The following is a 27,426-nucleotide window of genomic DNA, read 5'->3' as shown; positions in this document are numbered from 1 at the left end:
TTGAGCGACTGGGCTGGCTTGTCACTCCTGTTCTTGTGACCTCACAACTCCAGAGGCAGAAATTGGGGCCCCATTGCTGTGCTCTCCCGGGTCAGGCCACAGCCCCCTCGTCCAGCCACCTGCAGATGAGCTCTGCCGCGCCCGCCCGGCTGGGGCACTCGGGTGCCGTGAGAGCGTTCACCTCCAAAAACAGTGAGCACTTACTGAGCACCCACTGCATGCCAGGCGCCAGGCCTCCCAGGCCAATACGGTGGGAACATCACTGATGTGAGGCCCAGAGAGGGCGAGTGACCTGCTCGAGGAAGAGAGGGAGCGGCTCTGGAGCCCAGTCCCACACTGCACAGGGTGAGGGGGAGGTGGTGGTAAATAGGTGGTAAATAGTAGCCTGACCAACAGAGAAACGCGGGTGGGGGAGTGTTCCACCTTCAGGCCTGGCCCTGCGGCAACGAGGAGGCTGAGGCAGGAGTATTGCAAGATGAAGGCCAGCCTCTGCAACTTAGCAGCACCCTGTCTCAAATAAAAAATAAGAAGGGCTGGGGCGCAGCTCAGCGGTCGGGTGCCCGGCTCCATCCCGGCAACTCTCAGCAAAAAATGCCAAGTCGGTCAGTTTTATGTCACCTGTGTTTTATGATGGTCAAGGAAGGCCCCCTGTGAACAGCACTGGGCGGTGTTCTGGGGACACGGGGGCCTAGACTCGGTCCCCGGGAGGCATCAGAGGCTGGGAGCTGCGCAGGGGCCAGGGAAGGAAGCGCTTGAGGACAAAGGGCCGAGCCCCAAGCACGTGTGGCCGCAGCGTCTTCTGAGTCACAAATCCTGGAAGCTCAGGGTCAGGGGAGGAAGCCAGCTGGTCCCCGCCGGGCCTTCCTGTTTCGGGTCTGACTGAGGCAGCGCTGAGGCCACCCGCCCGCCACCTTCTCTGCAGGGTCTCCAAGCCACAGGGCCAGGGCAGGGCTGGGACACGCCCTGCTGCTCAGATGGGGAGACTGAGGCCCGGGGCTTAGCAGAGACGCCCCAGGAGGCGGCCAGGACTTTCACTGGGGCCTCTGAGACCAGGATGGCGGCCCTTTCTGGTAGGGAAGTGGCCCGGGCGGGAGGCGCTGGCTTCAGAGCGTGAGTTCCCCCCACAGTGACCTGGGTGGGGCCTCCAGCCCCACACCCAGAAGGCCCGGCGGATCCACCCTGCGTGGGAGCAGAAAGAGCAGCGCTCCGGAGGTACTGAGGCGCCTGTCCTGTGGCAGGGTGGTCACGCAGAGGGCGAAGGCGGGAAGGGGGCCCCCCAGGCCCCGCGGGCTGCAGCGGGGTCTGCACTCCTGCCCTCGCCAGGTGGCGGTTTATAAAGTACTAGGAAACTTTGATTTTTTTTTGCATCATTAAGATCTTTGTGTTTTAATTCCAAGAATTTTTAAATTCCCATTTTGAGATTAGATCTTAAGTACCGAGTTTAAGTGTATCTATTATTGTAATTATTGTGATTGGCTTTTAATTGCCCGGTGCATTCTCGTTGGAAGTCGTTTCTGCGCTTCACTCCGTGTGGCCGTGAAGCGGGCCTGTCACTCCGGGAAGTGCCCCACCGTTGCTGTCCTCGTTACTATTATTGCCGTCGTGGTTATTTATTTATTCCCATCCCCGCGGGGGTTTCCGGGCATGGAGCTGGGTGGAGGCTCGCGCGCCCTCTGCCGGCCACGGGCGGGACTGCAGGCCGCGCCGCTCACCGCCGGGTCCTCGCCCGCAGGTGTCACCTCCCGCCACCTGGCGCTCGCCATGCGGACCGCGGGGGCGCCTCCTCCCGGCCCGGCCCTGATGCTCTTGCTGCTGCTACTGGGGACTCCCAGGGCCTCTTCCCCGAGGAACCGCCTCCACTCAGCGTGGCCCCCAGGGACTGTGAGTGGGAAGGGGACCTTGGGGGAGGTCGAGTCCTGACCCAGGCTCTTGCTTCCAAATTGGGTCCCCTGGCCCTCCCAGGAGGGGCGGCCCCAAGTCAGGAGCCAGTCTAGAAGGGGCGTGACCCCCGTCCCACCTCTCCCTAGACCTGAGCCACTACCCCGTGTTCGTGGGCGGGGGGCCTGGGCACCCGAGCCCCGTGGAGGACACCGAAGACCTCAACATCCAGCGCGTGCTGCGGGTCAACAGGACGCTGTTCATCGGGGACAGGTACAGGGCCCTTGGGGGCAGCGTGTCCAGGGGTGGCGTTGCCTGACCGGCCTGCTGTTTGGCCGGGTTGTGTGATCTTGGCCTTCGAGTGCTGGGTGGGACTGGCTCGGGTGTGTGAAGGTGGGGACAGTCCCTGGTGGTCCATCATAGTGGTAGAAGGCTGTCCTGGGGTGGGAGGTCCAGTCAGCCAGGAACTAACCACACAGATGCCATGGGGATGGTCAGGAGGGCTTCCCTGAGGAGGTGACATTGGGTGGGACCTAAGTGAATCTTCAGCCAGGGGCACCTGGGGGGAAGGGTATTCCAGGTGAAGGGCAGAGACTGTGCAAAGGCCCTGGGACAGGGTGGAGCCCAGTCTGCTGGAGGAACAGCATGGCCCTGGTGGCTGAAGCAGAGGGAGTGGGGAGGACAGGTCGGTCAGCTGGCAGAGGACCCTGTGAGCTGTGGGAGGACTTGGACTTTGACCCGAGGACAGTGGAAGTCATGGAGGGAAAAGAGAGGGGTCCTGGTTCAGGTGGTCACAGGTACCCTCCGGTGCCTGCTGTAAGGAGGACAGACTGGGGACCAGGGCAGAGGCAGGGAGCCCAAAGTGTACTGGTCCAAGCTGGCAGCACTCGGGGCTGGACAGGGAGACGCCCTGGAGGGCCACACGGCCTGGGGTCAGCAGGGAGTCTTGGCACAGCCTGCAGGCATGGTGGCCTGAGCTGTGTGGGACCAGGAAGGGAGGGGGCCGGTGTCCAGGGGTTCCTCCCAAAGAGCGGCCTGAGCCCCTAGACAGACTCGGGAGGTACAGGGTTGGGGGTCTGTCAGACGTGGCCTGGCCACGTTGCCTACCTGGGAAGCGCAGGGCTGGAGAGGTGGGAGCATGGGCATCGGCTGAGCGTCACGGGGTTGTGGACAGGAGGGGTGTCGTGGAGGAGGGAAGAGTCCCCAGTCCTGGGCCCATAGAAGAGAGGGCAGGCAGGGGACGTCCCAGAGAGTCACAGGCAGCCTGGGGCACGTGGGGCACGGGGGCTGCTTAGGAATGGCCTTTGCAGGAAGAGGGTGACCAGCTGGGGTGGAGGCCTTGAAGAGGACAAGGAGGGTGGACAGGTGACCGCTGTAACACCGAGAGGTTAGAAGGACCAAGGGCACATGCCTGCAGAGAGACAGTCCCTCACCCCCACCCGGCTCTTGCTCTGACACTCCACACAGGAAGTGAGCCGAGGTGGGCGTGTGGGACAGTCTGTCTGGGGACACGTGACCTTGGTCCGCTGAGGTGGGACATCCGGGCATGAGGTGGCCTGCCCTGTGAGTGGACCCGTTACAGGTCGGGTTGGGCCATTAGAGGGTCCACTCGGTGTTGGACATGCTCGTGGGAGAGGGGCTGGTGTGTGCCTGCATGTCACCTGTCAGACACCACATTTGGGGGACAGGGTGGAATGGGGGAGGGATGGCGGAGACCTCCAACCTGCCTGCCTCTGCCCTCTCACAGGGACAACCTGTACAGGGTGGAGCTGGAGCCGCCCACATCCACCGAGCTGCGGTACCAGCGGGTGAGGACGGGGTGCAGGCCCGTGGGCAGGGGGCCGGGACCGGGGGTTCCCACCAGCATATCTGGGCTGTTGGGGGCCCCGCCCCGCTCACCAGCTCTCTGCCCACAGAAGCTGACCTGGCGCTCCAACCCCAGCGACATAGACGTGTGTCGGATGAAGGGCAAGCAGGAGGTGAGCGCGTCCCTGGCCACCCCCAGGCTCGGCCCCGCCCCAGCCCCCGGCCGCGCCCAGGGCCTGCTCCTCCTCCATCCCCTGGTAGGACCCTGAGTTTCTGCCCAGGTGGCCACGCTCCCGGCCGCCCTGACCAGTCCACGGTTGTCCAGCACATGGCCACACGCCTATGCCGCCCCGACCCGCCCTGGCCCAGGGTCAGGGCTCCTCCTTCACCAGGCCTCGAACCTGCCGTCTCCACGGTCATGCTCAGAGCCTGAACACGCCCCCAAGAGGGTCTTCCGTTGTGGCCACGCCCACAGCCCTGACCTTGCCTAACTGCTGAAACCAAGTATCTCCTGGTCTTGGCCCTTCCCTTGTCCCCAGCGGCCCTCCGTTCAGCCCCCACCTGGTCCCTGCGCCTCCTGGCTCTCCTCCCTCCAGCCCCGGGCTCCTCCCCCGCCCTAGCCACGCCCACCACAGTCCTAGCCACGCCCACACTGGCCTCCGCCCCCCCCCACTCTAGGGCGAGTGTCGGAACTTCGTCAAGGTGCTGCTGCTCCGAGACGAGTCCACGCTCTTCGTGTGCGGCTCCAACGCCTTCAACCCCGTGTGCGCCAACTACAGTGTGAGTGTCCCTCAGGGCCTCCCACCCCAGGGCCGGCTTCCAGCCCGTCCCATCCGGCCATGACCCCGTGACCCCTACGAGAAGCCCCCCAGATCTGTCCCCCACCCCAGCTCAAGAAGGGTCAGTGTTTCCACAGGAGGCCAGGGCAGCCAGGCTGGTGATCTAAGAGCCGGTTTCAGTGGGAACTGGGATGGACTCTTGGGTGAAGAGTGAGTCGGTGTAGAAGGAGGTGGACTAGTGACTCGGACCACTCTGAGCAGGAAACTGGGGTTCAGAAAGGCGCAGGGACTGGCCACGGTCACAGGGTCCAGGGGGAAGCAGGATCCCCCTGGAATGGAGGGTGGGGGAAGCCAGAAACAGCCAGACCTCTACTCAGGCCCCATGTTACCCACAGATGGACACGCTGCAGCCTCTTGGGGACAACATCAGTGGCATGGCCCGCTGTCCATATGACCCCAAACATGCCAACGTCGCCCTCTTCTCAGGTGAGTACCCTGGCCCCTGACCCTGAGATCAGCCCCAGTCTTGGCACTTTCCATTCTTGAAGACTAGGTGGCTTAACAGGCAGCAGGGGACCAAGTGTCTGTAAAATGGGCAGCGTCTCAGCCACTCAGAGGCTCATTGAGGGTTGGAACTTGGAGAGGGTCTACACTCAGCCTGGGGTCAGGGATTCAACCTGCCACCAAAATCAGCTGGGTCTGGGGCTCAGCCCAGGCTCAGGGCCATGGGGTTGGGACTCACCAGGCTCCGGCCTCAGCCAGGCTTGGGATTGGGATAGTGAGCCCCAGGCTCAGGGCTGAGTCTTGGGAGATGGAGTCTGGGCCCCTTCAGTTAAATCTCTCTCAGACCTTCCCCTGCTCCCACCCTCCCCACGTCCAGACGGGATGCTCTTCACAGCCACTGTGACCGACTTCCTCGCCATTGACGCCGTCATCTACCGCAGCCTCGGGGACCGGCCCACCCTGCGCACCGTAAAACACGACTCCAAGTGGTTCAAAGGTGAGGCTGGGGACAGTGGGCCCAGACCTGGGGGCTGGCGTTATCGAGGCCCCCCAGAATCAGAGTGCAGGAGAGGACTCCCTCCCCGTCTCTGGAAGCGCCCGGGCATTTTTACTTGGTGGTTGATTTGGGGCTTCGAGCTGAGTCCCAGGCCTGGCGCCTGCTCGCCCGCCGCTCTGCCCCGAGCCTGTCCCCTTCTGCTGGCTTTTTTGAAGCTAAAGCTGGAGAAGACTGGGTCTAAAGTAGAGCTGGCCGGAGGCGGGCGGCTCAGGAGCCTGAAATGGAGGGACAGGCTGGGCACCGCTGGCCTCGGCCCCGCACACACGGCCCCGCACACAGGCAGGAGGAAGGGGACAAACAGCAGCAGATGTGGCCATCGGGACCGGGCGGACACGGGGTTTTCAGCTTCTGACCTCCTCCCTCCCACGAAACGTTTGAGCCCGGCTCCTTTTGCCTGGTGCCACGCTCAGTGCCCCTGACCATAAAAGACCTCCCAGACTGTGGGGCCCGCCCCGAGCGCCCCTCGTCCAGGGTGCTGACTGCCCGCCCCCGCAGAGCCGTACTTCGTGCACGCGGTGGACTGGGGCAGCCACGTCTACTTCTTCTTCCGGGAGATCGCCATGGAGTTTAACTACCTGGAGAAGGTGAGGCCACGCTCCTGGAAGCTGTGCAGTGGGCACAGGCCCCAGGGGCTCTGTGGGGGGTGTGGCGGGCGGAAGTGGATCGGTGACGCTCCAGCAGCTCTGCAGGAGACACCACGGGAAGGCCACCTGGATACACTGTGCTGTCGCGCCCACCCAGCTGCGGTCCACTCACCCCCATCCACTGTCCACCTCCCTGCCACCCTCCATTCCCCCATCTGCCCTCCAGCCACCCACGGCTCCACTGACCCCTTGGCCCATTCCCCACCTGCCACCCACTGACCCCACCATCCTGCCCCCACCCACCCACCCACCTGCTCCTCCCACAGACCTGTTCATCCCTCCACCTTCCTGCCCCTGTGTCCACACGGCCCGCCGCCCATCAGTCTGTCCTGATTACCAGCTCGTCCACCCCCCCACCTCTCCTCCGCCTGTGCATCCAGTTACCTAGCCACCGGCTTCTCCCTCGGAACCAACAGGCCACCCCCCACCCCCCACCCCCCACTGCCCCAGCCGCCCATCCACCCCCCACCCCCCACTGCCCCAGCCGCCCATCCACCCCCCACTCCCCCACCCCACCCCCTACCACCCACCCCCCAATCCCCCACCCCACCCCCTACCACCCACCCCCCAATCCCCCACCCCACCCCCTACCACCCACCCACCCAGCCTTCCATCCACCCCCCACCACCCACTGCCCCAGCCTCCCATCCACCCCCCACTCCCCCACCCCAGCCTCCCATCCACCACCCACCCACCTGTCCCACTCTCTGTGCCTTCACCACGGCCCCCTCCTCTGCCTGCCCATCCACCCCCCTCCCTGAGACCACTGCTTCCCCCCCCTCCCCTCCCCCTCGCCCATTCTTGGGGGCAGCCCCTTGTCCACCCGCCTGCTGACCTGTTGCTCTCTCCTTTCTCAGCCTCCTCCTCGTGTGTCCCTTCTCCAGACTTGCTCTGTCCCCAGCCCCGTCCCTCCCGCCCTCCCTTCCCTACTCACCTGCCGCTGTCCGTCCAGCTGTACTGTCCACCCAGCCTCCCAGCCCACCCAGGCAGCCACCCAGCAATAAGGGGCAAAGGCCGTCACTTTGCTGTGTGACTTGGGGCTGGCCACTCCTTCTGCTGCACCTCAGCGTCCGCGTGTGCAGCGGGACCGTGGCCTCCTTGGAGAGCCGGAGGAGCCTCGGTGGCTGGCCCTGGCCGGCGGGCAGCTGGCCGTGGTGGGTCTCGCCCAGGCGCAGGCTCAGGCCCTGCCGTCGGCTGTGCCCAGGTGGTGGTGGCCCGCGTGGCCCGCGTGTGCAAGAACGACGTGGGGGGCTCCCCACGCGTGCTGGAGAAGCAGTGGACGTCCTTCCTGAAGGCGCGGCTCAACTGCTCAGTGCCCGGGGACTCCCACTTCTACTTCAACGTGCTGCAGGCCGTCACGGGCGTGGTCAGCCTGGGGGGCCGGCCCGTGGTCCTGGCCGTCTTCTCCACCCCCAGCAACAGGTCGGTGGGCACCAGCGGCGCAGGCGGCCTGGGGGGTGCCGCCCTTGGGGATGGTCCCGGGTCCTGGGTGGGCAGACTGAAGCCGAGGGCCACAGCCCCCCAGGGCGAGGCAAAGCAGGCGAGGGCTTGCGACCCTGGGCTGGCCGGCCGCCTGGGGACGAAGCTGGGGACGAGGGAGGGCTTCCTGAGCCGGGCCGGGGTGCGGGTCCCAGGAGGAGGCAGGGCCGCCAGGGCACAGCAGCGGGAGGGAGGCCCGAGGCTGGCGGCTGGGGTCCCAGCCACGGGAGGAGCACAGGGGGACAGGCCATGCAGCAGCCTGGCCCCCCTCCTGAGAGCGCTGGGGAGACACAGGAGACCGAGGAGCGGGCGAGGGAGGTCAGAGCTGAGGCTTCAGAGCGGGGACAGGGTCCACGGGACAAGAGCAGCCGCTGGCAGATGGACATCCAAGCAGGGACGTCCCTGAGCAGGGGTGGCCTTGGAGAGGGGCCTGCACCACGTCCCAGGGCCAAGGACAGGGACCCCGGGTGCCTTCCTGGGGCGCAGCCCCTCCAGGCTCACCAGGGTGCCCTCTGACCCCAGCATCCCCGGCTCGGCCGTCTGCGCCTTCGACATGACCCAGGTGGCCGCCGTGTTTGAGGGCCGCTTTCGCGAGCAGAAGTCCCCCGAGTCCATCTGGACACCAGTGCCCGAGGATCAGGTGCCGCGGCCCCGGTGAGAGCCCCTCAGTGCTGGGACATGGGCCCTGTGGTGTGCTGGTGCCCCGGACATTGGGTGGGGCCCTCGGGTGGTCACTGAGCTGTCACTGAGTTTACCTGTGTCCATCATGCCAAAGGGGTGCCAAGGCCCTGGGGCAGCGTGGCCAATTCCCAGGTGGACTAGGCCCCTCTGTGGGGACCCGTATCTGCCTGACCGGCCTCTCCCTCCCAGGCCTGGGTGCTGCGCTGCCCCGGGCATGCAGTACAACGCGTCCAGCGCCCTGCCCGACGAGATCCTCAGCTTCGTCAAGACCCACCCACTGATGGACGAGACGGTGCCCTCGCTGGGCCACGCACCCTGGATCGTGCGGACCCTGATGCGGTCAGTGCTGGGGGCCAGGGGCTGGGGTCCGGGTAGCACAGGGCCCACTGAGCCCGTGGAGGACACAGGGAGTCGTCCTGTGTGGGCACGCACAACGTGGCTGAGTGCCAGCCTCTGAGGCCACCAAGAGAGCTGGAGATGGACAGAGAGAGAGGGGCAGAGGGGACAGACAGGAGAGCGAGGCAGACACAGAGGCGGCCAGGCCGGGCCCTCGGGGTCTCTGTCCTGCTGGGCACAGGGTGTCCCGGTGTGGCTGCAGGCTGGTGCCCACCCACGCACTCTGTCCTATGCCTCACATTTATGGGTAACAGTGTCCCTGTGACCATGCCTGTACCCCCACACTGGTGGCACATGGGAACCAGGGTGCCCTGGGTACTGCTGGCCACCCTGACCCCTGCCCCGGCCTCCAGGCACCCGCTGACTCGCGTGGCTGTGGACGTGGGCGCTGGCCCCTGGGGCAACCAGACGGTGGTCTTCCTGGGCTCCGAGGTGGGTACTGTCCTCAAGTTCCTCGTTCGGCCCAGCACCAGGCTCTCGGGTCCTGCTGGGCCCAGCGTCTTCCTGGAGGAGTTTGAGACCTACCGGCCGGACAGGTGAGTCTGGGCGGCGGGCGGCGGGCGGCGGCCGGACTGGCCTGAGCCTCATGCAGCCTCCCGCCTGCCCCAGGTGTGGACGGCCCGGCGGTGCTGAGACAGGGCAGCGGCTGCTGAGCCTGGAGCTGGACGCAGCCTCGGGTGGCCTGCTGGCAGCCTTTCCCCACTGCGTGGTCCGTGTACCTGTGGCCCGCTGCCAGCAGTTCTCGGGGTGCATGAAGTGAGTCCCCCCTGGGCCGCGCGGGGGAAGCGGGGGGGGGGTCGTGGGAGAGAACCAGGTCGAGTCAAGGGCTCGGCAGCACCCTGACTCACAGAGCAATGAACTCAGCAGAGGGCACAGCTGTGCAAAGGCCCTGGGGCAGGACTGAGCCTGGTGTGTTGGAGGGACAGCCAGGAGCCCATGCGGCTGGAGCAGAGGAAGTGAGGGGGGAGGGGAGGAGGGTGGCAGGGAGGGGAAGGGCAAGTCGTGCAGGGCCTTGTGGGCTGCAGGGAGGACTTGGCCTTCGCTCTGAGAAGGTGGGAGCCCTGGAGGACCATGGGAGGACCAGGGAGGAACCTGGCTCAGGTGTTCAGGGTGCCCTCTAGTGGTTGCTATGGGGAGGACATTCTGTGGGGGACCTGGGAAGGGAGGCCAGGGTGGGAGGCTGGTTCCTTCCCTGCCTCTGGGTGGGAAGGTCAGAGGCCTGTCCTGTGGTGGCCCAGCCTGGGCTCACCCCCAGCTCCCGGGCCCTGCCTGCTGTCATTGCAGACAGGACCCCACAGCATTCGCACTGAGGAGGCGACTGGGGCCAGCCTGCCTTGCTCCAGGCTCAGTTTCCTTACCTGTAAAATGGGAAATGAAGAACACCCAAGACCGGCCAGGAGGACTCGGGAACTAGTGACAGTGACAGGGCCTGGCACCCAGGGGCCACCCTAGTGACTGTGACGTGGTCCATTCCAGGAACTGCGTCGGCAGCCAGGACCCCTACTGTGGGTGGACCCCTGACGGCTCCTGCGTCTTCCTCAGCCCTGGCACCAGGTACCGGGGACAGGCGGAGCAGAGGGGGTCAGACCTGCCCGACAGCCCAAGCCCCTCCCCCGCCTGGGCTGTGTGGAGGGCAACTGCTGACCGTGCCTCTGTCCCCCTCCGCCAGAGCCACCTTCGAGCAGGATGTGTCCGGGGCCAGCACCTCAGGCTTAGGGGACTGCACAGGTAAGGGGTCAGAGGGAATCCAGGCGGGGGAGGGGCCGCCAACCTCAGTCCTGGTCCCCCCCCTGCCCTGGGTGGTGGGCTTTGGGGAGTGCACGGGTCAACTTCCTGGCTAGAGAGGTGGGGGAAGACAGATCCCAGAAGACAGACAGACACCAGGAGATACATGCCAAGAGATAGATGGACAGACAAGCTCTGGGAGGCAAGGAGACACTGTGGGCAGACAGAGGGCACGTCCTGAGAGGCAAGTACTGGGGACAGATGCCAACAGACAGACTGACAGGCTTTGAGGTGGACAGAGAAGGCAGGTGTGGCGCCAGGGGTCATCCCAGCTGCTCAGGAGGTCCAGGCGAGAGGATGGCAAGTTTGAGGCCAGCCTCAACTAGCAAGACCCTGTCTCAAAATAAAATGGGCTGGGGCGCCGCTCAGTGGTGGGAGGCCTGGGTTCAATCTAGAGAGCCGCCCCCTCCCAAAGAAAGAAAGGACCCGGTGGCGACCAGAGAAGACCCCCCTGCGGGCCTGCGCTCATGGCCACACCCACCCGCCCTGCAGGCCTCCTGCGAGCCAGCCTCTCGGAGGAGCGGGCCGGGCTGGTGTCCGTGAACCTGCTGGTGACCTCGTCGGTGGCGGCCTTCGTGGTGGGCGCCGTGGTGTCCGGTTTCAGCGTGGGCTGGTTCGTGGGCCTGCGCGAGCGGCGGGAGCTGGCCCGCCGCAAGGACAAGGAGGCCATCCTGGCGCACGGCGGCGGCGAGGCGGTGCTGAGCGTGAGCCGGCTGGGCGAGCGCCGCGGGGCGGGCGCCGGGGGCCGCGGCGGCGGCGCCGGGGGTCCCCCCGAGGCGCTGCTGGCGCCCCTGATGCAGAACGGCTGGGCCAAGGCCACGCTGCTGCAGGGCGGCCCGCACGACCTGGACTCGGGGCTGCTGCCCACGCCCGAGCAGACGCCGCTGCCGCAGAAGCGCCTGCCCACCCCGCACCCGCACGCGCACGCCCTAGCGCCGCGCGCCTGGGACCACGGCCCCGCGCTGCTGTCCGCCTCCGCCTCGTCCTCGCTGCTGCTGCTGGCCCCGGCCCGCGCCCCCGAGCAGCCCCCCGCGCCCGGCGAGCCGGGCCCCGACGGCCGCCTCTGCGCCCCGCGCCCCGGCCGCGCCTCGCACGGCGACTTCCCGCTCACCCCCCACGCCAGCCCGGACCGCCGGCGCGTGGTGTCGGCGCCCACGGGCCCCTTGGACCCCGCCTCGGCCGTCGACGGCCTCCCCCGGCCTTGGAGCCCACCCCCGACGGGCAGCCTCCGGAGGCCGGGCCCCCACGGCCCGCCGGCCGCCGCCCTGCGCCGCACGCACACGTTCAACAGCGGCGAGGGCCGGCCCGGCGACCGCCACCGCGGCCGCCACGCCCGGCCCAGCACGGACTTGGCCCACCTCCTCCCCTATGGGGCGGGGGACAGGACTGCGCCCCCGGTGCCCTAGGCCGGGGCGGACGCCTTCGCAGTGCAGCCACGGGAACCGAGCCAGAGGCCCCGCGGCCAGGCCCAGGCCAGCGCCCGGGGGCCCGGCCCCGCCCCGCCCCGCCCTCGTGGGGTCCCCTCGGCCACACGGAAGCACAAGAGCTCGCCGACTCCGACGGGCGAGGACGCTGAGGGGCCGGGGCTGGCGGGGGAATGGCTACCCCCCGGGGTGGCCTGCACATGGATTTTGGTTTCTTTTGCAGTTTTCTAATTAATTGCACAACTCCGTTCTCGGGGTGGCAGCCGGGCTCCGGCGGGCGGGGAGGGGCCGCAGCTGCAGACCCAAGCCCCCCCAGGTCCCTCCTCGCCCCTGGCCCCTGGCGTGTGTGGGTGTGTGTGCGTGTGCATGCCGTGTTCGTGTGCAGGGGGCCGGGGAGGCGTGCGTGTGCGTGCCTGTGGGCTGCGGTGGGCGTGTGCGTCGGGGTGGGCCGCGGGGCCGTGTGTGTGTCTACGTGTGAGCCAGGCGCCCGCCGCCTGGGCATTGGCTGAGCCGACCCCCGGCTTCCGGAAGGCCGGGGCCTCCGAGGTGCCGGTTAGGAGTTCGAACCCGCTTCTCTGGAGGGCAGCGGGGACAGGCCGGGCGGCAGGGGACGGAGAGCCTGCCCGGAAGTCACACTGGCAGCAGCCATCTAAAGGGCTGGGGGTCTGGGGGGCGGCAGAGGCGGGTGGGGCCCCCCTGTAAATATGACCCCAGGGTGGTCAGAGAGTCCCATGCCACCCTACCCCTTGTGACTTCCCCCTTCAGCCTCCGGCTGACCATGCATGCCACGTGGCCAGCCCCTTCCCAGACCCTCTCTGGAGATTGCCTCCCCGATCCTTCCCCATCAATAAAACTCTGTTTACAACCACCGGCCCCCAGGCTCCGAGTGTGCTCTGTTACCTGGAGGTGGCTGAGGACAACTGGGGACACGGTTGACACCCACAGCCAGGTCAAGGGAGTCAGGTGTGAGATGTGGGGAGTCCAGGGGGATCCCCATTTCTGAGTGTTTCTTTAGCGGACATTCAGTGTGCGCCACCTGTACAGCCCACCCCCACTGAGGCCCGAGGACCCTACCCTTGCAGGACCCGAAGCCCAGTCTGGGGACCAGTAGCCTGTGGTGAACTCAGTCTGAGCATATAGGGCGGGTGTGACGGCCAGGGTCGGGGAAAATGTGTTTGAGCTGGTGATGGGTATGACCAAGACAGACAGCGGGACACGGTACAGGCTGACGTGGGGGAGAGGTATGGAGTGGCCAGGGAGGGCTTCCTAGGTGTCCTGTCAACTGAGAGGTCAGCGGAGGAGCAGGCCACTGGAGGGCTTCAGAGAGTATCCAGGTGCAAGAAGCCTATGGCCAGAGAGTGGGTGCAGGAGAAAGAGGGGGCGAGGGGACCGGGAGGTGAGCCGTCACCGCCATCCACGTCCAGAGCTGCCACTTCCCATCCGAAACCTCAGGTCCATTGGACCCCGAGTCCCCCTCCCCCTGGCCTTGTGAATTTTAATTGGGACACAGAGCTATGGGGATTTTAAGATGGGATGTGACCTGTTGGTTTTGGGAGAGGGCTTTGGCCACGCCACCATGGCTCTCCATGTAGCACCCGAATGCTGCAGGCTGGACCCTGGGCACAGGATAGGAAGGGACAGGCCAGTTCCCTGGCCTTGGGAGACCAGCAGGGCAGAGCCTGCTGCAGCCTCCACAGCTGCTCTCTATCGACCCTGTGTGTCTGTCTTTGTGGGTCCGCTCCTGACAGTGGCTCTGTGGGCCTGTCACTCTGTGCGGGGTGTCCAGCTCTGAGTCTCTGGCTCTGTCTGGGCCTCTGCTGTCTTTGTGTCATCTGGTCCGTGTATTCCTGAGTGTTTACCCTGCCTTTCAACCGGGGCTGCCACCGTGAGCCAGGGGTCCATCTCTGAGCCTAGGGGTTCCACTAGGACAGACTCCTAGGTCACCCTCACAGCTGAACTCAGCCCACGAGTGTCTGGGCTGGAAGAAAGGGCCATGCTAGGCACGGCGGGTGCGCTGGCACGTCATACTTGAGTGTTTGGAACTGGGTTTTAAGGCTGGAAGCGGCCCTGCGTGGCTGAGCCGTGGAGTGCAGCCAAAGCAGTTCCCCAAGGACAATGTGTAGCCCCCAGATGCATCGACGTGGAAACGAGGGGCTCGGGGCTGGGTTCCTTCCCCAGCACCACACACACACACACACACACACACACACACACACACACAGAGCACGCCAGTCTCCACTGAGGAACAAGATAGCTAAGAAAGCCCTGGGAGGAGGGTGAGTCTGGCTTCGTGGGTGGGAGGCCCAGCCCCGGGGAAGCTGGGCACCGTCTAAGCGCATCGAGCAGAGCTGTGTTGCGCTGAGCTGTAATTCAGAACCGGGGCGAAGAGGCAGCGTGTGCTCCAGGCGGAGACAGAGAGGGCAGAGGTATGTCCCTGCCCCTCCACCCTGGGCAGGCCTGGACGCCAGGCTGTGCAGAGACAGGTGGACCTTCTGTCCTCCCTATTCATGAAGCCACAGGGGAACAGGCCTGCAGGTTGGCACAGACCACCCCTGCCCATGGACAGACAGACTGCTCCAACCTGCACCCTCCTGCAGAGCCAGGGGCCTTGCACCAGAGCCAGGCTCCTCCCCAGCCATTGTTATTTGACACTACTCGTTACTGACCTCCCTGATTAAAACAAAACCACAACAAAACCCCCACTTCATTTTAAAAAAGAAAAAGGACATGGTGACTCCCGCCAGGGTGGTGCCCCCTTCCAGGTGGCACTTGGCAGTCCTGACCCTTGGAATCCTGGGCTGGGGGAAGTGGGACTCAGCTCGAGAGACTCTTGGGTGCCACAAAAACAGAAAGGGGAGAAAAACTGGGTTTATAAGCCAGAGATGGGAGAAGGGCTGGCGGACTGCTGCCCGGAAGCGGTTTCGCAATCGCCCCCCCCTCCCCGCCTGCCGGGTTCTGGCACTAACGGGAACACGATGGGTGGGGCCTTCCACATGACTGGGTCCCCTGCCCCAGTCCAAGCAGGTATAATGCCACTTCCGCAGGCCATAGAGACCCAGGACGACCAGAGAAAAGCCACCATGTCCCCCTGGAGTGGGCAGCAAATGCAGAGGTAGGTCCCCCGTGCACCCCAGCGGGCCCAAGGCCAGGCTGTGTAGAGACAGGCAGCCGTCCCAGCCCAAAAGCCGCAGGGGGCCGAGCGGCTGGCACAGACCAATCCCGTACCTGCACACACCTGTGAAGCCCAAGGGGCCTCAGGTCAGGCAAGTAGTGGGAGAGACCTGGGGCCGTGGACGGAGACTGTCCAGGCGATGTCTGCTAATCGGGCCAAGCCTGGAGGAGCAGGAGAAGTCCCCCAAAGCCTCCCAGGGTTATGGTACCAAGGAGAAACCACCCTCCGCTTGACCCAATACTCATCCCCAGACCTGCCCAAAGCAGGACACACTTCCATGTCCAGGATCCCCTCTTGGCACCTGAGCCCTGAATTGTTCTCAGGTGCAGAACAAAGACAACCGAACCCTATTTGGTCACAAATAGACAGAATGAGGAAGAGGCTAGAGTGGGCACTCCTGCCCTGTAGGGAAGGGCAGGAAGACTTCATGGAAAAGGGGCACTGGATCCAGGGCTTTGTAGGTTGAATAGGAGTTCACTGGCTCTGCCATCAGAACACACAACTAGGGAGACAAGAACTGACCCAGAAAACAAGCTGGATCAGAAGACACTAGCAAGTCGGACCGTGAACAGTTAATAGCCCATTAGGGCTGGGCCGGCGATGGGGTAGGGCAGATGCAGGAGTCAGCTCAGAAACCCAAAGCCACAGACTGAGGATTCCCCCTGGAACAGGGTCCCTCCTGGTAGCTGTGGGGTGGGGCGAGAAGGAGGCCGGGAGAGGAGGAGGAAGTGATTGCAGCGCCCTAGCCCTATTGAGCCAGGCGAGGGCACAGGCCAGGTGGCGGGAGGCCGAGGAGGGTCCCGGTGTTGTTGCTAGCGGGGCGTTTCCGCTGTTGCTCACCAGCACCTCTGTGATTGCCTAAGCTCAGGCGGCCTTGACCCCCCTCTTTCTAGAACCCTGTTCCTACTACTGCTGTTGGTGGCCCTGGCCCAGGGCATCACACCGAGCCCCAAAGGGTGCTTGACCTTGCCGTCCCCCGGGGGCAGCACGGTCTCCTGCTTCTCGCCTGCCCGGTTCCCCGCCCACCTCCCGGCTGACACGGTCCACCTCGCGGTGGAGTTCTCCACGCTGACCCAGCTGCCGGCCAGCGCCCTGCGCGGCGCCGCGGGCCTCCAGGAGTTACACCTGGCCAGCAACCGGCTGCAGGAGCTGCCCGCCACGCTGCTGCTTCCTGTGCCGCGGCTGGAGGTGCTGGACCTCACCCACAACAACCTCACCCAGCTGCCCCCTGGCCTCTTCCGGGCCTCTACCGTGCTCCGCGTCCTGGTGCTGAAGGCTAACCGGCTGAAGGCCCTGCAGGCCTCGTGGCTACTCGGCCTGAAAGCCCTGGAGCACCTGGACCTGTCCTCCAACAGCCTCCAGATGCTCCCCCCGGGGCTGCTGGCCAATCTCGGGGCCCTGCGCACCCTTGACCTTGGGGACAACCAGCTGGAGACCTTGCCACCTGACCTCCTGAGGGGCCCGCTGCGCTTGGAGCGGCTGCACCTGGAGGAGAACCGGCTGCAGGTCCTTGGAGAGCGTCTGCTGGCAAAGCAGCCGGCCCTGCGCTACCTCTTCCTCAATGACAACAGGCTGACCACGGTGGCTGCCGGCGCCTTCCACAACCTGAAGGAGCTGGACATGCTGGACCTCTCCAACAACCTGCTGTCCAGCGTGCCCAGAGGGCTCTGGGAATCCCTGGGAATGCCCTCCAGGGACATGGAGGACGGCTTTGACATCTCGGGCAACCCCTGGGTCTGCGACCAAAACCTGGATGACCTCTGTCGCTGGCTTGTGGCCAACAAGCACAGGATGTTCTCCCAGAATGACACCCGCTGTGCTGGGCCTGACGCCCTGAGGGGCCGGATGCTGCTGGAGGTGTCAGGGTCCCCGTGAGGCCTGGGGCCGGGGTGGGGTGGCCGAGACCCCAGGGTTCCCACTGGTACATGAGCCCAGGGCCCACTTGGCAGCCTCCTGACCTGCGCCCACACCCGCCCTCCCTGGATGCCGATGCTCCATTTCCCACATCCCTTGGTCCCCGGGTTCCCACAAGCCCCTGGTTCCTCCTCTGGCGGTGTCCTGGCCACATCTGGCTTTGTCTTCCCCAGTTTGGGGGCTCTCTGAGTGCTGGCGTGACCCAGCACGGCCCCAGGGACTTAATAAACACCTGCTGGCCCGAATCGGATGAATCTTGTGTTTCTGCACCCTTGATGCCCAGGGTGGAGGAAGAGGTGGCGGTCACCTAGAGCCTGGGGTGCAAGACGAAGCTCCCAAGCCAATGGCCATTGGGATCAGATGGCCCTGTGGCTTCTACTCTCCCTCCCCTATCTGGGGCCTTGACTGGTAATAAATCCCGACAGTTGCTGGGTGTCGTCTTACAGGTGGATTCCTGCCAGAGCCTGTGTCCCAGATTGCCCAGGTCTCCAATGCCTCATGCCGGCATGGGATCTTTTGAGGGGACGCCTGCCCAGGGCCAGCTCAACGGGGCACTGAAGGCACTGGAGGGGCCGGTCGGAGGGGCATGTTCTCAGGGCTCAGATACTGGGCCCCTGCCAGTACAGAGTTGGGCATGTAGGGGCTGGGGTCAGATTTGGGGGATCCTGAAGTGTTGGGGCACAGGCTTTACAGTCCCCTTGGAAGGCTATGTCCCCAGTGAAAAGCAGGGACCTGAAGTCTAACAGCTGGTTTAAATCAGATTCTTCAGTCCTATGGACACGGGGCAAGTGGTCTAGGTTTTGAGCCTCAGTCTGCTCTTTGGAAATATGTGAACCCAAGGGACGGGCTGCTGGCTCCCAGCTTAGTTAAATGGCAAATTTAATTAAGAGCAGAGCACCCTGGTACACACCTGTAATCCCAGCTTCCGAGGCAGAGGCGGGAAGATCACAAATTTGAGGCCTGCCTCAGCTACTTGTCGAGGACCTTTGTTTCAAATAAGAAAATTAAAAGGGCGGGGACCCGGCTGGGCAGTAAAGCATCTCTGGGTTCAATCCCCAGTGCAAACAAAATTAAGAAGAAAGAAAATCTTCGGAGGGGCTGGGGCTGGGGCTCAGTGGTGGCGCGCTTGCCTAACACACGTGAGGCACTGGGTTCGATCCTCAGCACCACATAAAAACAAAGTTATCGTGTCCACCTACAACTAAAAAATAAATATTAAAAAAGAAAATCATCAGAGACTTGCCCAAGCTCACTTGGTCACTTGGCAAGGTAGTGAGGAGGGCTGTAATCGCCCTCCATTGTCCCTGCGGCACAGCAGTGAAGGTGACAGGTGACACTGTCTGGCCAAGGCCAGTAGCCCAATCCTTGGGCATCTGGCGTCCCTGGATTACTATGGCAACCTCAGAGTGCTAGGCGAGGGGAGGAGCCCAGGAGGGTAGACTGGAGCCCCGCCCATGGACCTGCCCTGTGCTCTGTGCTCTCTTCCTATTGGTCGGTTCCAAGAGGCCCCGCCTCCGAGCAGCTATAAGGCGGGCGGAGCCGGCGGGGGCGGAGACTGGGGCCCGAGACTGGAGCCGGGACTGGGGTCCTCGGAGGCACCTGGCTCAGGTCCCAGGCTGCAAAAGACCAGGTGAGTGCTGCGGCCTGTGTCCCGGAGTCCCCCAGGCTGGGGACCCCCAGTCGGTGGCTGGAGAGGGTGCGGCGGTGTGGCAGGGGTTCGATGGGCCAGAACAGGTGGCTGAGACCCTTGGCCCAGTTGGCCCACGCTCAGGACCCAGTTGGGAGGGAACCAGGGCTCAGAGGGCGCAGGGGTGGCAACAGGGGAAAGAGCCGCAAGTGGCCAGTCTGAAGTTTGAGGTCGAGCTGTGACCCTGCTAGCTGAGTGACCTTGGGCGCAGTGAGGACCTGTTGCGTGCAGCCCGGGCACCCTGCCCCCCTCTGCCAAAGGACTGTGGGCGGATCCGGATCCTGCAGCTACCACCTGTACCTCTGCCCGCGTGTGCAGGGGCTGCTTAGGCAGGTCTGTCCCTGGCAGGGGCAGTAGGGATCGCCCCCATTTTACAGAAGAGGAAACAGCTCAGAGAGGTGAAGGACCTTGCCCATGGTCACACAGCAGGTAATGGCAGGACTAGGGCCAAGTCTGTCTCTCTCCAGCCCAGGTTGTCACCAGTGGCAGTGCACTGTGCACCTGTGGGTTTATGCATTGTCTGTGCCCTGCAGGACACCCACTCCATGAACCCTAGAGGGAAAGCCATTTGCCCACGTCACAGCCCAGGTGGATAGGACCCCAGCTCTGCGAGTTTAGGGAGGGCAGGAGCTGGGAGGGCTGGCAGGCAGGAGTCCCCTCACTCTGTCCTGTCCCCAGGTGACCCTGTTCGCAGCAGCCATGTCTGAGGATGAGGCCTCTCAGGACCCCCAACCCAACTTGTGTGAGCAGGACCAGCAGGTGAGGGGCTGCCCGCTCCGTGGAGCAGGGGCTCAGGGAGGGAAGGGGACAGTACTTCCGGGGCAGTTTCAGGCCGACGTCCCACCCTGCCCTCACTGGGAGAACCAATCTGGGCACGTTGAGAGCCACGGAGAGGCTGGTGCAGCCTGCTGGTTCCCGAGGCTGTGAGGAGGTCCTGGCCGGGGACCATCTCCCAGGACACTGGCCCTGGCCAGCACAGTCCCTCGTCCACTCTGCATCCCTGCTGCCCCTTCCTGCCTGTGTCCACTGTCACTCTCCACAGTAATAGTAACGGCAGCTGTCAGGATATGGTACTGGCCAGTCCCCTCGCTCACGGTTGAACACCACCCACTGCCCTGGAAACCCACTTTACAGATGGGGAAACCGAGGCTCAGAGCAGGCAGGTCACTTGCCTGAGCTCACACAGCTCCACAGTAGCCCACCAGAACTGGGCCGAGGTGTCAGAGGCGGTGCTCTGACGGCTGGGTCCTCGTGCCCGCCAGTGCCCGCCAGTGCCCGCCAGGAACACAGAGGACTCCAGAGCTTTGGCACTCTGGATGCTCCTGAGAACCAAGGCTGGCACCACAGGGGGCCGCCAGGCTTCTCCCTGACTCCCATCCCGTCCCTCAGCCTGGCCCGGCGAGGGGACGCGGGCTCTGGGGTGGCTGGGCCCCTGTCCCCTGGACCCTGACGGCGCCCCTTCCCACAGAGCGTGGTGCAGCGGGTGGCGGCACTGCCCCTGGTCAGGACCACCTGCACAGCCATCTCTGGGGCCTACAGCGCTGCCAAGGACAGGCACCCGCTGCTGGGCTCCGCCTGCCACCTGGCCGAGCACTGCCTGGGGGGCCTCACCAGCCGGGCCCTGGGCCGCGCACAGCCGCTGCTGGACCGCCTGCAGCCTCAGCGTGAGTCCCTCCACAGGACACGCCCTGGGCTGTCCCCTGAACAGGGGTCCCTCCTTGGCCGTCCGCCACCCTGCCTGTCCCCTCATGTGACCTCCCTCGGCCCACCTGGTGCCTTGTGGCCCCTCCCCCCCAGCTCCTGCTTCCCGTCCTCCTCCCCTCCTCCCCCCCATGCCTTTCGGCCACTGTCTGTCCACCTCTGTCCCCTGGCCTCTCCTCCCCTGTCCTGAGCCCCACAGCCTCGGCCCAGCCGCCACCTCCCGCATCTCCAAGGCCCCTGTCACCAGCTCAGGGGTCCACCTTGGTGACGGGCAGAAAGACCCCTTGCCCCCCATGTGAGCCAGAAGCGGCTGCCCTGGCCTGGGTCCCCAGCTCCTCTCCTGCTGTGGCCTTGGGCTGCCCGCTGGGCATCGCTGAGAAGTCACCTTGGGGCTGAGGGGCGGGGCAGGGGGAGAGCCAGGGCCAGGGAGGCGGGTCCTGCCTGGTGGCCCTCCTGCACCCTCCCTGGGAGATGGCCGCTGGCTGGGAGGCTCCCAGGTCCCCAGGGTCCAACTCCTCCTCCAGGTCCCTGTCCCACAGGCCTGATGCCCACCCAGCTTCTCTGGGCTCTCTGGACGTCTCGGGGCCTGCACAGCTGCCCCCCCCCAGCTGGGCCTCTCAGCTTCATCTCTTCCAGTCTCTCCCCACCCCCCGTGTCCCCCACGGTCCCCCATCGCTCCTCTCTAGCCCGCCCTCCCTCTGCATCCCTGCCTGTGTCCCTCTCTCCTCACCCCTCCCCTCAGTGGCCACAGTGAATGACCTCGCCTGCAGGGGCCTGGACAAAGTGGAGGAGAAGCTGCCCCTTCTCCAGCAACCTTCAGACGCGGTACCCAGACCACAGGGCCCGGGGCTGCGTGGGCTGGGCCAGAGCAGAGTGGGAGGAGGTGGGTGCCGCCCGGGAGCACCGTCCGACTCCTGCTCCCTCCAGGCGAAAACAGGCCCCAGCAGAAAACTCCGCAGGTGCAGGCCTGTCATCCCAGCAGCTCAGGAGGCTGAGGCAGGAGGATGGAGCCAGCCTCAGCAACTTAGTGAGGCCCTGAGCAGCTCAGTGAGACCTGTCTCTAAATAAAACACCAACAGGGCTGCGGAGTGCCCCCGAGTTCAACCCCAGTTCCCGAAGACCAGCCAGATGAAACAGTGATCAGCACCAACTCACGCCGCCCGTGGGTGCTGGTGACCGCCCACGGACCCCGGGGGCCATTTTATAGAGGGAAAGCGAGGCCCGGGGTCAGGAGTCTGAGGCCTCTGAGTCCCCGCTCCAGGGAATTGGGCAGGGGACAGGACCAGAAACGGGCAGCACCTGCAGTGGGCCCCTCCCACCAGGTGGTGACCTCAGCCAAGGACGCGGTGGCTCGTAGTGTCACAGGTGTGGTGGACCTGGCCCGGCGGAGCCGCCGCTGGAGTGTGGAGCTGAAGCGCTCTGTGAGCCACGCCCTGGACACTGTGCTGGACAAGTCCGAGGAGCTGGTGGACCACTTCCTGCCCATGTCAGAGGAGGAGCTCGGTGAGGCCAGCACCCTCCCCAGCACCCCCCCCTTTCTGCCCAGCGAGCCTCTCCGCAGTGTCCAGATCAGAGGTCCGGGACTGGCCCGAGGACACACAGTGGGGCAGTAGGAAACTCGAACCCAGGCCTGCCCTCCCAGCCCCCTCCAGTGGACCCTCAGCCTGTCCTTCTGCAGAAGGACACCCAGACCCCAGCAGGGCATCTCGGGCTTACAGGCTTGAGGACCGGGGTCTCGAGCCTCGGAACCGGTCTCCGTGGCCGTGTCCTCCCTCCGAGCACCCAGCGAGCAGAGGGGGCACGCCGCTCCTGGCCTCTGGCTGGTCTTGGAGAAGCAGGCACAGGCTCGAGCACTCGTCCTGTGGACAGGGTCCCCAGCCCCACTGTCCCCGAGCTTCCTGTCTTGTCTGGGGTCGTCGACCCGGAGACAATTCTTCTCAAGTCCTCTCTTGAGCACAGCAGAGCACGCGGGTCACGCCCCTGGGAAGAGAGGCTGAGGCCCAGTGGGCATCCCGAGTGCGGACCAGCCCCTAGAGAGGCGTCGGGCTAGTCGGGAGGCAGCGGCCTGGGTGTGATGGTCTGCCTCCTGCCTCCCGCCTCAGGGCCCCTCAGTGACGTGGGCTGACAGTAGAGAGATGCTGGCTTTGGGAGGAGCCACGCTGACCCCTGTCCCTGTCCTGTCTTCTAGCGGCACTGGCAGCTGAGGCCCAGAGCCCAGAGGTGGGCTCCGTGGAGGACCAGAGGAGGCAGCAGGGCTACTTCGTGCGTCTGGGCTCCCTGTCGGCAAAGATCCGCCACCTGGCCTATGAGCACTCCCTGGGGAAACTGAGGCAGAGCCGACTCCGGGCCCAGGACACCCTGGGCCAGCTGCAGGAGGCCCTGGAGCTGGTGAGCGCCCTCCCCCTCTCCCGTCCACGGTGCCCCCAGTGGGCGTGGGCTGAGCCGGGCGCATCCGAGAGGCTGGTGGCTGGGCCCCAGGGCGGGCTGCGGAGGCCCCAGGACGAGCCTGGGCTGGACTTCCCAGGGCAGCTCGGGAGGAAGGGCCTGCCCTCCCTGCCCGGCCCCTGTGTCCACACGGCCTCCTCCACCTCAGGGGCTCGGGACCCCACCGGGGAGGACCCCAGGCCCCCTCATCCCCTCCGGGGTCCCTCACCGGGCCACTGGCTTCTGGTCCCCCACCTTCCAGGGCTCCAGCTCCATCTGGACCCGCCTGGCTCCTGAGCCCCTCCCCTCACCCACGGCCTGTCCTCCCCACAGTGGGCCCCAGAGGGCACCTGTGAGCACCGGGTCAGGTCCCTCCCTCCTCTGCCCCCAGCCCTCCATAGCTCCCACCTCCTTCGGGATCCAAGTCCAAGTCCTCCCGGTGGCCCACGACGCCTGGTGCGATCCCGGTTCCCCCGCCTCCTCTCCTCCCTCCTCCCTCCCTCTGCTCCAGCCCACAGGGCAGGCTCCTCCACTCCAGGGCCTTTGCACAAGCTGCGCCCTCTGCCTGGGGCACTCCAGTTCCTGCCTGGTCACACCTTGCTTCTGGGAAACCATGTGACCTGCCGCTTCACTTACTGGGTTTTGACATCTCCCCTCCAGACTGAGAGCTTGTGAGGACAGGGACCTGCCCCGCTCAACCACTCAGTGGTGTTTACTGGCACCAGCTGTGGGCCGGGCCCTGCTGCAACACTGGCTGGCCCATCCCTGGCAGCAGCACATAGTTGAGGCTTACTGAATACACTTCGGGAAGTCAGCCGTGTGCCGCGTGCCGCCACCCGCGCAGCTTGCCCACCGTGGGAAGCGGCCCTGCCCGTGGCCGTGCTGCCCGCCGTGGCTCCAGAGCATGCGAGGAGACTCGCCCCTTTAACCCCACCAAACAGCAGCTCGGCAGCCGGAAGCCCGTGCCCAGGGCCGCACAGCGTCCCCACCCCCCACCCAGAGCTCTGTCCCCCTGAAGCACCCTCCCTGCCGTAGTCCACAGGCTGCGTCCTGTCTGTGGCTCTGAAGGCTTCACTCCTGTCCTGTGGGTGGCCCCCGGCGTCTGGCCCTTTCCCTCAGCACAGTGTCCTCAGGGTGCCCTCCCCAGAAGACAGGTGTGGGATTTCCTTCTTTTAGGGCTGTTTGAGCCGGCCCGGTGGCCACGCCTGTCGTCCCAGCGGCTCAGGAGGCTGAGGCAGGAGGTTGAGAGGTCAAGCCCTGTCTCTAACTAAAAACTAAAAAGGGCTGGGGACGTGGCTCAGTGGTCAAGTGCCCCGGGTTCAATCCCCCCAGGGTCTCTGTCCTGCGGAAAAAAAGGCCGGTGACTTCCAGTGGCACTGGGACCGGGTTTGCTTCCACCTACTTTCCTTGGCAGTGCTGGGGTGGACCCAGGGCCCGCTCTGCCGGGTGCTGTCCTGCCCCTGCCCAGGTGTGGGGCTACACCTCGGTGGGACGTCGGTCCCCAGCAGCCCTCTGGGCAGGCCCTGTCCCTGACGCTGAAAGCCTAGTGCCCCGCTTCAGGCCATGATGTGTGCTTGGAACCCCAGGGGTCTGCCAGCCCGAGGGCAGGAGCGGAGTCCTGGGGAGGGCGTCTTCTAGATGGAGACTGGGGGTGGCCAGGCAGGAGCACGGGAGAGGAGCACGGGCCAGCTGTGGAGCTGCGGGGAGGGTGGGTCCTAGAGGCAGTGAGGTGGGGGGGGGGCAGGCTGGCCTGCCAGATCCTCAGACCTGGAAGGTGGCATCCAGATGGTGCTCACTAAGTGCTCACTGAGGCCAGTCCAGGCTGAAGCTGGTCCTCAAGCCCCCAGCCCAGATCCTTCAGTCCCGGCCTCCATCCCTGCAGATCCACCGATCGCAGAGCGGGGCCGGCCCCTCCCCGGCAGCCCAGCCTGGGAAGGTGACGGCGCAGTGGGAGGACCAGCGTCCCCTGGAGAATGGACGCAGGCGCAGCCAGGTGAGGAGGGGGGAGGAGACAGGGGAGGCTGCCGGGAACGTGGGTTTCTGGACCGATCGTGGGCGGCCAGGAGCCAGTCTTGAGCTGCCTAAACCAAGGTTGAGGTCAGCTGGTTGGGGGACCCTGGGGAGAACCCAAGACAGGGCAGCGGCCCTACTGTGTGTCCCAGAGAGAAACTGAGGCCGAGCGGGGTTTCAGTAGCCCTGTGTCTGCACGGCGGAGACTGAAGTCCCCAGCCCCACTCCAGGTCCACTGAGGGCCAGAGGGACCCCACCCGGGGCGCGGCCAGGCCCCTGAGGTCCCGCCCTCCGCAGGCGGAGCTGGAGACCCTGGTGCTGTCGCGCAGCCTGACCCTGGAGCTGCGGAGCACGGTGGAGGCGCTCGAGGCCAGCGTGCGGGGCCTGCCCGCTGGCGCCCAGGCGAAGGTGGCGGAGGTGCGGCGCAGCGTGGACGCCCTGCAGGCCGCCTTCGCCGACGCCCGCTCCTTTGGGGACGTGCCGGCGGCCGCGCTGGCCGAGGGTCGGGGCCGCGTGGCCAGGGCCCACGCCTGCGTGGACGAGCTGCTGGAGCTGGTGGTGCAGACCGTGCCGCTGCCCTGGCTCGTGGGGCCCTTCGCGCCCATCCTCATGGAGCGGTCCGAGCCCCTGCTTGGCCTGGAGGACTGGGTGGACGAGGTGGTGGGCGACCCCGACCCGCGCTGGGCGCACATGGACTGGCCAGCCCAGCAGAGAGCCTGGCAGGCCGAGCACGGCGACGGGACGGGCCTCCCTGGGGGCGCCGGCGTGGAGGAGCCCGAGGCCCCCCGGCGCCAGGTCAAGCACACGCTGATGCCGGAGCTGGACTTCTAGCCCAGGGCGGGGCCGGCCTCTGCTGCCCCCTGGTGGCCAGCGCTCGCGCCAACGGCCTGGCCCGGCCTGGGCGTGGCTGGGACCTTTGACAGGCACCTTCCTTCAGGTCCGGCCCTCCCACTTTTCCCTGGACACTGGGGATCGCGCGGCCTAGGCAGGGGCGTGGCCGCAAAGCCTCTCAGGCCATCCTCAGCTCTTTACCGCCCTGCCCTGCCCCAGCCCCCAGGGCTGCTCAGAATCCCCTGGGAAGGACACGTTCTGCCCAGTGGTGTCCTTAAGGCTTTGGAAGGGAGCCCCTGTCCTCCAGACTGGTCATCCCACACTGAGGGGTCTCCAGAGATGCCAGCTGGGCCCGCTCAGCCCACCAGACCCAGGTGCTTTGTCGTTTGCTCTCCAGAATAAAGACGCTTCGCGTTGTCCAAGGGTCCAGGGCCTCTGTACCTGGTGGATGGGCCTCAGAACCAGGGTACGGGGGCCTCAGAATGGGACTGCAGGACACGAGGAGGGTGGCCTCAAGTCAGCATTTGGGGCCACAGAGGAGTGGTACCCCCCTGTGTGTGGAGCCTGCTGCCTGAGCCAGCTGGGCCCTTGGCGCACCGCCTAGGGGGAAGCCCTTCTCACCTTAGTATAAATGAATTTCTTGGAGACCGCAGGGAGAAAGACCTAAGAGAAGGAAGCGGATGAGGAGGCCCCTCTTCCGCTCCCGACCTGCTGGGCTGGCATGGTTGTGTCCCCTGCTGCACTGGTGGGGGGGGAGACAGGCAGGGCAAGGCCACAGCCAATCTTGGGGGCCCTCCCATCTCCTGACCCCATTCTTGGCTGCCCCTCTGATTCCCCTGTGGCTGGAAGGGTGTTGGGAAACCACCATGTGGCTTGGTGAGATCAGGCTGCCCCCTGGCTTCCTTGGTGCCCGTCCCGAGGATGGCTCTGGGAGCCCGGCCCCCTCCCGCCAGCCAATTAGCCTCCGGCCTCTGCTCTGGAATCTCCATGCTCCCTCTGACACTGGTCTGTGCCCACCTCCCAGGTGCCCTGCCACCCTCCTGCCTGACTCTAGGACATGTGTCACCCACCCTCCAGCCCCAGCTGTGCCTCTTCCAGGAAGCCTTGCGGGCTGCACCCACTGGCAGGCCCTCCTCCGCCCCCAGACAGCTAGGAGAGGCCAGGACTCCTGCCCCGCCCTGGGCCACAGCCCCTCCCACACCAGGCTGCCAGGCTGCAGGGCCAGGCCTGGTGAGGGGTGCCCAGGGGTGCGGGGAAGGGCATTCTGGTATCGGGACCAGCCCTGGCAGAGGCGTGACGGGGAGTCACTTTTGACTGGGTGGGCGGAGGAGAGGGGAGAGAGTGGTCAAGGCTACCCTGCCACTTGGGTTGGGTCCCAACTTGCCGCCAGCTACAAGGGCAAGGGATGCCCCTGAGCCTCCTCTCTGGGAGCTGGGAGCGAAGGGGTGGCAGCTGTACCCACCCCAGTAAAGACCCAGTGTGGACACTGCCATGCACTCGCTTGCTGGTTCCTTCAACAAGCACTTATTGAGTGCCTGCTGTGTGCAGGCACTTCTCTGCCCTGGGGACACAGTATTATGTCCTCTGGGAGACAGATAATGAGGAGGAAAACAAGGGATTTTAGTGTTAATAGATGGGAAAAATGAAAGGGGAGGGGTGGGGGGGCGGTACAAAAGGGTGAATATTTTAAGTTGGGGAAGCTTAGGGAGGCTGCTCTGAGGAGGTGGCATGGAGATAAGGGGTTGGGGAAAGGTG

At 65.4% G+C, this 27,426-nt stretch overlaps 3 protein-coding genes across 5 annotated transcripts; all 3 read left to right on the top strand.

Moving 5' to 3' along the window:
- Positions 1-1,737: 1,737 nt before the first annotated feature.
- SEMA6B (semaphorin 6B) lies at positions 1,738-12,816 on the top strand. The gene is given in 17 exon segments (XM_081287806.1): positions 1,738-1,822; positions 1,825-1,881; positions 2,028-2,151; positions 3,626-3,686; positions 3,795-3,857; positions 4,363-4,464; positions 4,859-4,949; positions 5,344-5,463; positions 6,019-6,107; positions 7,372-7,589; positions 8,169-8,300; positions 8,517-8,666; positions 9,077-9,259; positions 9,333-9,479; positions 10,200-10,277; positions 10,393-10,451; positions 11,001-12,816. Coding segments are annotated over 17 exon segments (2,649 nt in total). The 5' UTR covers positions 1,738-1,761; the 3' UTR covers positions 11,915-12,816.
- A 1,955-nt stretch (positions 12,817-14,771) lies between these two features.
- LRG1 (leucine rich alpha-2-glycoprotein 1) lies at positions 14,772-17,259 on the top strand. Its single transcript, XM_081287813.1, has 2 exons — positions 14,772-15,044; positions 15,998-17,259. Exons 1-2 carry the CDS (start codon positions 14,815-14,817, stop codon positions 16,977-16,979), a joined length of 1,212 nt encoding a protein of 403 aa, XP_081143939.1. The 5' UTR covers positions 14,772-14,814; the 3' UTR covers positions 16,980-17,259.
- A 1,248-nt stretch (positions 17,260-18,507) lies between these two features.
- PLIN5 (perilipin 5) lies at positions 18,508-26,088 on the top strand. Of its 3 annotated transcripts, none has more exons than XM_081287810.1 (8): positions 18,508-18,648; positions 19,384-19,464; positions 20,245-20,369; positions 21,149-21,231; positions 21,729-21,909; positions 22,595-22,794; positions 24,713-24,823; positions 25,138-26,088. In XM_081287810.1, the coding sequence occupies exons 2-8, from the start codon at positions 19,415-19,417 to the stop codon at positions 25,669-25,671; spliced, it is 1,284 nt and encodes a 427-aa protein (XP_081143936.1). In that variant the 5' UTR covers positions 18,508-18,648; positions 19,384-19,414; the 3' UTR covers positions 25,672-26,088. The 3 variants fall into 3 exon arrangements, with proteins under 3 accessions (XP_081143936.1, XP_081143935.1, XP_081143937.1); XM_081287809.1 differs by having other exon boundaries at positions 20,174-20,369; XM_081287811.1 differs by lacking the exons at positions 18,508-18,648; positions 19,384-19,464 and having other exon boundaries at positions 20,243-20,369; positions 21,149-21,289.
- Positions 26,089-27,426: the final 1,338 nt, after the last annotated feature.

Source organism: Spermophilus citellus, assembly GCF_964194105.1.
Source record: "Spermophilus citellus genome assembly, chromosome: 3".
NCBI classification, from domain to species: Eukaryota; Metazoa; Chordata; class Mammalia; order Rodentia; family Sciuridae; genus Spermophilus; species Spermophilus citellus.
Note: the sequence above shows the minus strand (reverse complement) of the source record. Positions and strands in the feature narration are given on the sequence as shown.

Bases quoted from the DNA above. Each gene is read 5' to 3' on its own strand.
- LRG1 (XM_081287813.1), top strand. From the start codon at position 14,815: ATGGGAGAAGGGCTGGCGGACTGCTGCCCGGAAGCGGTTTCGCAATCG. The intron at 15,045-15,997 runs GTAGGTCCCCCG...CCCTCTTTCTAG, and splicing joins AGTGGGCAGCAAATGCAGAG to AACCCTGTTCCTACTACTGC.
- PLIN5 (XM_081287809.1), top strand. From the start codon at position 19,405: ATGTCTGAGGATGAGGCCTCTCAGGACCCCCAACCCAACTTGTGTGAG. The intron at 20,370-21,148 runs GTGAGTCCCTCC...CCCTCCCCTCAG, and splicing joins GGACCGCCTGCAGCCTCAGC to TGGCCACAGTGAATGACCTC. The intron at 21,232-21,728 runs GTACCCAGACCA...CCCTCCCACCAG, and splicing joins TCCAGCAACCTTCAGACGCG to GTGGTGACCTCAGCCAAGGA.